The sequence below is a fragment of the Acanthochromis polyacanthus genome, chromosome 8 (assembly GCF_021347895.1).
Source record: "Acanthochromis polyacanthus isolate Apoly-LR-REF ecotype Palm Island chromosome 8, KAUST_Apoly_ChrSc, whole genome shotgun sequence".
Taxonomy (NCBI): domain Eukaryota; kingdom Metazoa; phylum Chordata; class Actinopteri; family Pomacentridae; genus Acanthochromis; species Acanthochromis polyacanthus.
In genome coordinates, this window is record NC_067120.1 from 349,103 (window position 1) to 359,271 (window position 10,169).

Sequence of the window (10,169 nt, forward strand, 5' to 3'; positions counted from 1 at the left end):
TCCACGTTCCTGGAAAATCTGTGGAATCTGCATGGATTAGATTTTGTTGTGAGAAAGCTGTCACTGCTGACGTTCCCTAAGCATCCAGGTGTCGTAACCTGGAGATGACCTGTAGAACACGGCATGCCAGAGCCCTGACTCGCATGTCCTGACAGTCCTAATGATGTCCTGTAACGCCCTGCAGAAAGCTGTGGGTCACATTTGAACGTTTCTAAACTTATTTCCTCCTCTTCAGTTCCAGAATGCTGACAAGAGGATGAATCCTCCAGGTCGTCTGAGACATCCACGTGTCTTTGCTGCTGTCCATCCCCGACAGGCCTCCAGTCCCACTGGGGCACCATCTGCCTCCCAACACTCCCCCTCCAGCGCCCAGCCCTCCCAGTAGGGCCGTCCCAGAGGGGAGGAAAGGCGAGCCGGCCCCCGTAAATATGCCTGGATGGAGGTCTCAGTGGCGTCTCGTCCTGCTGAACTCCCTGACCTGTGGCCTGGAGATCTGTGTGGCAGCTGGGATCACATACGTTCCCCCGCTGCTGCTGGAGGCCGGAGTGGAGGAGCGCTACATGACCATGGTGCTAGGTAAGCGCTGGACGGAGCCTGGAGGAGGGCTCCATTTACCGGGCTTCTGGGTGCACATTCTGCCATTTTCTGACAAGGCATTCATTAAACATAAAAGGCAGAGGTGGGACTGGACTCATTTACATGCACGCACATTGGCACATGCACTCTGCAGGAAAGCTGGGATTCAGCTATCGAATGTATGCCCACTTAATGACCACATACGTGACTGTTTTTCTCATGTATGTTTCAGGGAATGGATTTTCATAGCTTCAAAGTCTGTCTGTCTGTCTGTCTGTCTGTCTGTCTGTGGCCTAAACAGACCTAACATTTTATCTTCAGCAGCCTGAAAGCTGTCTTTGCTGTGTGTACATGAAACGGAAGTAAAATGGCACTGATAACAGCTTTAACTACTTGAGAAGTTTTGCATATCAGAACCAGATGTGGTCTCCCAGGAGTGTGTTTTAGTGAATTGATATGTAACTGGGTCCAGTGGAAGCCACTTTCAAAGGCGATGGGGGGTAGGATGGAGCCTCAGGGCTCTCGTCTTCTTCCCAATTCAGGTCATAAAGACATAATTGAGGGCTTCACAGAAATTAGTGGCCGAGTCACCTGTTTATTTGTTGGCGTGGTAGTCAGGTGCTATTTGAAAGGCAGCAGTAGTGAAAATTGCCTGAGGAAGAGGTCCTCTCTGGAGTGTTGCTTCTTCATGTTCTTGTACTACAGATCAGATCAGACAGTGAAAAACCAGGACTTCACTGAATGAATCCTTCTGCCTGCTAGCACATAGTTTCCCTCTGTTGTCTTGGTTATAAGGAGCAACAAGTGGAAAACACAAAATCTCACTCAAATCAAACCGTGTAAACTGTAGTGATACAAAGTACGGAACTTTTTTTTTAACATTTCTGCACTCTGTTCTATGTCTGGATTATGTGAGGATCCATGAGGGTGTTTAGCTCTGTACAGATATTCTGCCTCGTGCAGCAGCGGATGTTCTGGACGATAGGCAGCATTATGTCTTGCTAACATATAATTCACTTTGGCCTCTGCTGGGGTATTTTTGGCTCACTTGCCTCAGACTTTTCAATCTAACTATAGTAAGAATTTACCAAGACTATGTGGAAGCCTCTACAATGCAAACGGAAACACAGACGTGTTTCTATTTAAATCCTAAGTTGTCTTGGTGCTCTGGATTAGTGCCAGATATCACCCAGATGGTGTATGTAAATCTATACACTTTAACTGAATTTACTTCTAGGTGATTTGAATAGCAGCTTTATCCTGAGTCCATTTCCATGGTCCTGTCTGAAGGCTTCTCTTTCATCGTCTTGTGACTACAGATGGTAGAAAGAAGAAGACTCTGTGCAGAAGTTTCTTTTCAAGCCTAAACATTTAACAATTTACACTTTAACTCTTCAGTTTCTCCAACAGCTGCTGGTGATGTGAAGAAAAATGATTTCGATGTAGAGTTCTTTCAAAACTGTGAGCCAATCTGAAAATGGCTCAACCTAATTCTCATCTCCCTGCATTATAATGGAGTGGCAGAGAGTTATTTGAATGAAGATAGATATTGTGTCTGGTGAGGCTTCGAGCTAATTTCCCGAAGTAGTCATGTCAGGATCTCAGATGGCTGCTTTCTACTTCATCTAACAGCCGTTTGTTGGCTGCTTTATTCTCCAGTTGTTGTTTTCTCTAATTTCCCTCCCAGAGAAGACGTTCTGCTGTTCAGCGCTGGAAGGTTAAAATATGCTGTTAGTTTGTATTGAGTCAGAAAGCACATTGTTTAATATGACATGGTTTGTAGTAGGTAGGATCATGTGTTTTCTGTGGGTTAAGGTTAGCTAGCGTGTCTATAAACTAGAGCTGGACAGCAGCTAGCATCATTTTGAGAATAGCTAGCATCATATTCAGAGCAGCTAGCATCATTTTGAGAGCAGCTAGCATCATATTCAGAGCAGCTAGCATCATATTCAGAGCAGCTAGCATCATTTTGAGAGCAGCTAGCATCATATTCAGAGCAGCTAGCATCATATTCAGAGCAGCTAGCATCATTTTGAGAGCAGCTAGCATCATATTCAGAGCTAAGAAACAGCTAGCATCGTTTTTTGAGCAGCTAGTATCATATTCAGAGCTAAGAAACGACTACCATCATTTTCAGAGCAGCTAGCATCATATTCAGAGCAGCTAGCATCATATTCAGAGCAGCTACCATCATATTCAGTGCAGCTAGAATCATATTCAGAACAGCTGGCATCATTTTCATAGCAGCTAGCATCATATGGTTAGGTGTAGGTGTTGTTAGGTTAGTGTTAGCGTTAGGGTTAGTATTAGTGTTGTTAGGTTAGCATTAGTGTTAACATTACGGTTAGTGTTAGGTGTTGTTAGGTTAGCATTAGTGTGAGCATTAGGATTAGGTTTAGCGTTGGGGTTCCTGTTAGGTGTTGTTAGGTTAGTGTTAGACATTGTTACTGATAGCGTTAGTGTTAGGTGTTGTTCGGTTAGTGTTAGGGTTTGTGTGCGACATTGAGGGCTGAGCAGCTACTGAGAGGACAGACGGTAATTCTTCCAGCTGTAGATGCTGAAGATTGTTCTGATGGACCTCGACAGCTGCAGCGGGAGATGAATGTCTGGCTGCAGTTAGCTGATCCATCCCATCCTGCTGTCTGCTTGTCTGTCTCCTGGATTCTTAGCTCCAGTTTTCCTTTGGAACCTTCAGGCTGCCGTTCTGAGATTCAGTTCTTTATAAACTAGACAAAGAACAGAGTGGATTTTGAATTCTTGTTATGCTCTATTGCTGTGTAAGTTTGTTTGATGAGCATATCCTTTTATTGTCTGCATATTATGGTCTGTCAGCGTGTGTATGAGGACAGCCTGAACTGACAAAAAGCCTTTAGATGAAAAGCCCTGAATGTAAACAGCATCCTCCCTGACTAGAATAAAAACTCCACAGGGAACTTTCAATGTAAAAGCTTGCCCCAGGATGGGGTGATTTCAGATACTGCATGTGTCTGCATGTGAACGCCCTGCATGCTCTAATTAACCAGACCAGCCACGTGTGGAGGATGAGCTGCTACCTTCAGGCAGCAGGCCATCTGTAGCAATCATCAGTCTGATGATGGCACAGGGACACATGCAGTCTCTGCTTGGTAGGTCAGGACAAGGACAAGCTGAAGACAGGCTGGAAACACCAGAGATAGCTGTAGAAAGCTAAAATAGAGACTTTAAACAGGCTGCAGTGAATATCTGGTGGGTAAACATGAGTAGAAATGCAGTCAGGGTTTTGGAATGCAGTGTTTGGCAAAGAACATCTATGTTTTGCTTTATACATTGTTAGTGCTGTTTGGTACCTGCTGTGTTCCTCTGAGTGTTCCTGCTGTTCCTGCAGGTATCGGCCCAGTGCTCGGCCTCTTGTTCATCCCTCTGATTGGCTCGGCAAGTGACCACTGCAACAGCAGTTATGGCCGGAGGCGGCCTTTCATCTGGCTGCTGTCTCTGGGAGTCCTCCTGGCTCTTCTCATCATCCCCAACGCTGACGTCCTGGCAGAGTTCTTTGCCTGGGGTGGCCGTACCTTGCAGGTAGGATGCTGGCTGTTTGTTGTTTTTTAGTTCTACCTGGAGGGTTCCAGGCAGTTCTACAGGTGGAGCTGGAGACCCATCAACAGGAGCTATAGTCCCTAAAGCAGCAGCATTATGATCCAGCCGATCCTTTCCCACTCTCTTCTCCATGTTTCCTCTCTCTCTCCTCTTTTGTCTGTAAGAACGGCTGAAAAAGGCCCAGAAATACCTTCTACCTACTGAGTGCAGCAGGAGAACCAGGAGGACCCAGCTGGAGGTCGCTGGCTGCGTCTTTGAGCTGAGAGGTGAATAAATTAACTCTAACTTCCTGATGTGTTCCAGGTGGGCTTCCTGATCCTGGGTGTGGGGCTCCTGGACTTCTGTGGACAGGTGTGCTTCACTCCGTTGGAGGCTCTTCTGTCAGACCTGTACCGGGACGAGGAGGACCAAGCCTTCGCAATGTTCTCCTTCATGGTCAGTCTGGGAGGCTGCGTCGGTTATCTGCTGCCTGCTCTGGACTGGAGTCGCGGTCTGCTCTCCGTTTACCTGGGAGGCCAGGCCGAGTGCCTCTTCTCCCTCCTCATCCTCATCTTCATCTCCAGCGTGCTGATCACCATGAAGGTGTCGGAGGAACCCTCGTGCTCCAGCAACAGCTCGGCAGGATCCGGATCTTTACTGGAGTCAGGCTCCGGGCCGCTGGAGGCCGGCCGGTGCGGTGTTCCGCGCTCCTGCTGCTACCTGCTCAGGTGTAAGATGAGGCTGCTGAAGTCTGGACCCCTGCTGTGCCTCCTGAGGACATGCTGGTCCATGACCCCGACCATCTACAGGAGCTACTGCCACGTCCCACAGGTGATGAGGCAGCTGTGCGTGGCTCAGCTCTGCAGCTGGATGGCCATCATGTCCTTCATGCTCTTCTACACAGACTTCGTGGGGGAAGGTCTGTACGAGGGCGTTCCCAGCGCTCCACCAGGAAGTCTGTCCAGGCAGAGATATGATGAAGGTCAGTCTGTTCAGTCATTCTACAGGTTAGTTCCACGCTTAATGGGAGCTGCTCATTCATATATCTCCTTAATTTTACAACATGGAGTCACCAAGCAGGGTTAGAGTTCTTCAGCTTTATGTAGACTGGTCAGATGGAGGACATGATGATCTTAGATCTTAACCCAAACCCTCCACAGACCTGGACTAGATGTTCTTAGAGCTGGACTAGAGGGACAGAACCTGTTTCTGCTGCATTCGTTGTGTTTCTAGTAGGGCTGGACCCGAATATCCCGAATTTCCGAATATTCGTTCGCTACGGCGGTATCCGGATATTAATTATGGTATCCGAATATTCCCCACCATCGCACGTTACGGGGCGGAGCGAATTTTCGGATATTCGTCTTTAATAGGGCCCGAATATTCGGAGGCCAGAAACCACTATTCGGGTTAGCCCTGGTTTCTAGTAGAGCTGAAGGACTAAATGATGAGTCTTTAACATTCCCATGACATTGTGAACATTTCATTTCTGCATTTCAAGCTTCATTTTCCACTGCTGCTTTTCAGTAACTGTCAACAAATCCTCAGCTTCTATCCTTTCCTGTTCCTGCTCTGTAAATGACTGTCACTAATCCTGGAGACACTTTCATGGCTTTTTTCCTTAACTATGCAAATGCTTAGCTTTAAGAATAAAGCAAACCTGTAGCTGATCTGAAGGCACAGAAACCTGAACTAATCAGTTTCTGTTCGACTACGCTGGGAAGACGTCTTTCTGAGGCGTTTTTTACCAGACACAGAATGACAAAGAATGAAGTGAACATGTGAGGCAAACATCTTTTCTTTTTGAGAAGTTTCACATTTCTGAGCATAGTGAGCCATGACTGAGTGAAGTGTTGATCTTCCTTTTGGTTTATTGTTCAGTCAGACTTCTTCCATCCTATCTCCATCGTTCTCGTGTCGTTTTCATGACCTGTTTTACCTTCACTTTATGCTTCAGCTTCCCTTCCTCCTTCCTCCACCTTTTGTCCTTTCATCAGGCTTCTAATCCATTTTTCTTTAATTTGACATTTTTTGTCCATTCACCTATCTTCTTTTCTTTTCTCTCTGTCCACCTCCTTTCTCCTCTGTTTTCTTTGCTCTGTCTCTGCTGGACCAGGAGGAAATTCACACTCACTAAGAGTTAATGCCAGGAATCAAAACAAAGACCACAGTTTTTGAGTTTGGTGTGTTGAATGTGAAACACAGGGATGTTCTTGGGTCACTCGGATGTTTCTCTGCTTTGGTTGTAGCTGCAGGGATGTTCTACCTGCTTTTAACTGCTGTTGTTTCTGTGATCATGTTTCCTGCTGGGAGGTTTACAGTGTGAAGCGTTTATCTGTAGAGCTCGTACCAGAGGAACAGTAATTCTCCCAGACAGCAGCAGCTGTCCTGTGCACAGATTCAGCAGCGTTCTGGCTCAGTCCCACATCTCTCCGGGCTTGAATTTCAGTCCTCATTAGCTGCTGTAGTGTTTGTAAAGTGGGCCGAGCAGCTTTTCTTTCCAGGAGTAATGTGGTCCTCGTACGTTTGTCTCAGCTGCTGAACTCCTGACCCACGTGTTAACATAGTGGAGATCACCACGATAGAAGATGGAATAAAGATGGAATCACTTCAGCATTCACACATTAGTGCTACATTTAAAAAATACTTAAGGACTACAACATATATAGGGATTAGTTTGGAACTTTATCTTAAAGAGAATATTTTAGTCCCATGAGATAGAAAATCCCTCGATGGATGGATGTTTTTGCTGCCATTTCTGACCACAGTTAAGAGATTCAATCAGTTTAATCGAATTTCCATCTATTATAGAAACAGTTCAAAAGGACAGACTAACCAAACATTAATTAATATTTTTAAATTGTTCAACAAGCGTTTACTGTGAGCTACGATATCAGGAACTTTATGAGCTGCTGGAACAGGATGCATCGCGATTACAATCTTCCACTGACTGACTTGTCTGTCCCTCCGTCCCTCCGTCCGTCCCTCCGTCCGTCCGTCCGTCCGTCCCTCCGTCCGTCCGTCCGTCCGTCCCTCCGTCCGTCCGTCCGTCCCTCCGTCCCTCCGTCCGTCCGTCCGTCCGTCCGTCCGTCCCTCCGTCCGTCCGTCCGTCCGTCCCTCCGTCCCTCCGTCCGTCCGTCCGTCCGTCCGTCCCTCCGTCCCTCCGTCCGTCCGTCCGTCCGTCCGTCCGTCCCTCCGTCCGTCCCTCCGTCCGTCCGTCCGTCCCTCCGTCCGTCCGTCCCTCCGTCCCTCCGTCCGTCCCTCCCTCCGTCCGTCCGTCCGTCCAAGCTCCAGAATGAATCTCATTTTGTGAAGGAATCTGGACTTCTCCTCTGTTGTAAAAATGTTAAATTCCAGTGTGGTCAGTAGGAGAGACTTCATCCAGAGCTTTGTTGTCTGGATGCTGAGGTGGTCCGACTGGAACTGGACGTAAACATGGAGCGGATTAATCTGAAGTTAATGCTGCCGCTGATAGTCCATGCTAGTTCTTGCTGAACCAGATCTGTTCCTGCCTGTTTCTGGACCAACAGAAGGTTTTTCAGGTTCAGTTCTGGTCCAGCATTCTGTGCACATTTTCCTGGACGTGGCCATAGAAGGACATGAATGGAGTCACTTCAACGTGTTTGACAGTTTGTAAACTTACAACAACAGCAGGCACTGGGTGAATTCCCTTTATCTGGTACTTTTGTTTGACCTCAACAGAAAACAACAGGAGGTCACAGAGTGATGGGAGGGAAACTATTGCAGGAAGAAACCTCCACTAGTTTTAGTAGTTAGCATAGTTCTGTCCTGGATGCTGCTTTGCTTTGAGTGTTTCTGCTGGAAGGAATTATGGATCAGTGTTGATTCATTGATTTAAAAGGGCTAAGGTATTAACTGCTTCATCTCCTAAAGGATGAACCCGTGTGTCTGACACTAAATGAAGCACCTTTACTGAGCAGCTGGAGTTCATCCCATTGCTGTCACACTCTCAGGTCATTTCCTTCAGGAACATTCCTAACAAACAGACTACTGGACTGCAGTCATTGTTGACTGGCTGCTGTGGTTAGAATACTGATTTAGTTTTTCTTCCAGGAATCCGTATGGGCAGTCTGGGTCTGTTCCTGCAGTGTGCTACCTCAACCGTCTTCTCTCTGGTCATGAGCCGTCTGGTTCGTCAATTTGGGTCCCGGTGGGTCTACCTGAGCAGCATGGTGAGCTTCACGGCCTCGGCTTTGGTCATCTGCCTGTCCAAAAGCGTGGTCCTGGTCACTGTGATGGCAGCTCTGACCGGCTATGCGTACGCAACGCTCCAGACGCTGCCTTACACTCTGACCTGCCACTACCACAAGGAGAAGGAGGTGAGAACAGGAAGGACTTACAATGACAGCATGTGAACGGAATCTGCATTACTGATTAGCTGGCTTCTTTTTGTCTCATTTCAGGTCTACATGCCAAAAAGGATAACCAAAAGCATCTATAAAAATGGTGTAACAGCCAAGCGAGACTCTGTGTATCTGACTGCAGTAGAAGAGGAGGGAGGACTGAACCTCAACCCCTACCAGCATGCCTTCTTCAGCCAGGACTATGAGTTCAATCCCAGCCCTCAGAACCAGAACGGTTCGTCTCACAGCTCCTCTGAGCCAGACGAGGCCGAGCTGGGCTACGAGAAACGTGGTGTTGGTCTGGACTTCGCCATCTTAGACAGTACCTTCCTCCTGTCTCAGGTCTTCCCTACCCTCTTCATGGGCATGATCGTTCAGTTCACTCAGTCCGTCACAGCCTACATCGCCTGCTCTGCCATCTTTGGAGCCGTCGCCATCTACCTGGCCGGCCAGATTGTCTTTGACCAGAAGGAGCTCAGAAGCTGAGATGCAGAAGACGACAGTGATGGAATCAATCATTCATTCAGGTTCCAGGGTGGAACTCAGCGATGCACTACTGTTCCCAGAATGCCTTGTGCCGGTCCCATTGGTTTGCTTTTCTCAAAGCCTTTCTGTCGCTGTGGCACATTCTGTGAACGTGACTAACAGACATAAAGCCACTACAGGCGTGTTATCTGCCAGTAACACGCGGTTTCCATGTAACAGCAGCCGCCTGAAGAGTCCACAACACCTGAGTGCTCAGGTACGCTCCTACAGATGACTAAACCTTTCTAGTGTGACGTTTCAGTCCATGTTTCTCCTCAGGAAGATTTACTGTAGAACTCAGCAGTGACTAACCTTTCTGTTTTTTTATTAATCTTATGCTGAACTATCCAGAGTTTTTAAAGCTGTTTGGGACTCAGAACAAACATTTCAGCTCCGTTGGTTTGTGATGCTTCATCCTCTGGTCAGCATCTTATTTTATTTCAGTTTTAATTAAAGCCTTGACGTTCATCGTCTGGTTTTTAAAAATCCTCAGTCAGACTGGGAGAAGTACAGAACGGATAAATGACTGCATTGTTTTAATTTGTTCAGAAAATAGAACCATAGAGGGGACTGGTGGGATGCTCTGTCCTCCAGGACAGAAAGAAATATATATACTGTGTGTGTGTCTATATATATATATATATCTCCATCCATTCAATTTATTCCTTTATCGAGGTTTTCTGCATGCATTTTGGGTGTGTTGTGTTAAGGACATCCGGACGCGCACACAAATGAAGACTTGCAACATTGGTTATTACACACCCACCCACATATAAATGGACATTTTGCTGAAGGTGTTGATAGTATAGTGTGTATGTATGTATATATATATATATATATACAGACAGATACACACACACCGTATATATATATTTCTTTCTATCCTGGAGGACAGAGCATCCCACCAGTCCCCTCTATGGTTCTATTTTCTGAACAAATTAAAACAATGCAGTCATTTATTTATATATATATATATATACACACGTGGACAAAATTGTTGGTACCCCTCAGTTAAAGAAGGAAAAACCCACAATTCTCACTGAAATCACTTGAAACTCCCAAAAGTAACAATAAATAAAAATTTATTGAAAATTAAATAATCAAAAACAGCCATTACTTTTGAATTGTTGATTAACATAATTATTTAAAAAA

At 46.3% G+C, this 10,169-nt stretch overlaps 1 protein-coding gene across 1 annotated transcript in view; it reads left to right on the top strand.

The window, feature by feature from the left end:
* slc45a3 (solute carrier family 45 member 3) overlaps positions 1 to 9,964 on the top strand; it is a 31,752-nt gene extending 21,788 nt beyond the window's left edge. The window contains exons 2-6 of the mRNA XM_022189930.2: positions 236 to 576; positions 3,941 to 4,131; positions 4,453 to 5,110; positions 8,203 to 8,468; positions 8,553 to 9,964. Coding sequence (XP_022045622.1) covers positions 429 to 576; positions 3,941 to 4,131; positions 4,453 to 5,110; positions 8,203 to 8,468; positions 8,553 to 8,978 — 1,689 coding nt within the window. The 5' untranslated portion in view covers positions 236 to 428 and the 3' untranslated portion in view covers positions 8,979 to 9,964. The remainder of the gene's footprint in view (positions 1 to 235; positions 577 to 3,940; positions 4,132 to 4,452; positions 5,111 to 8,202; positions 8,469 to 8,552) is intronic.
* The last annotated feature ends 205 nt before the right edge of the window (positions 9,965 to 10,169 follow it).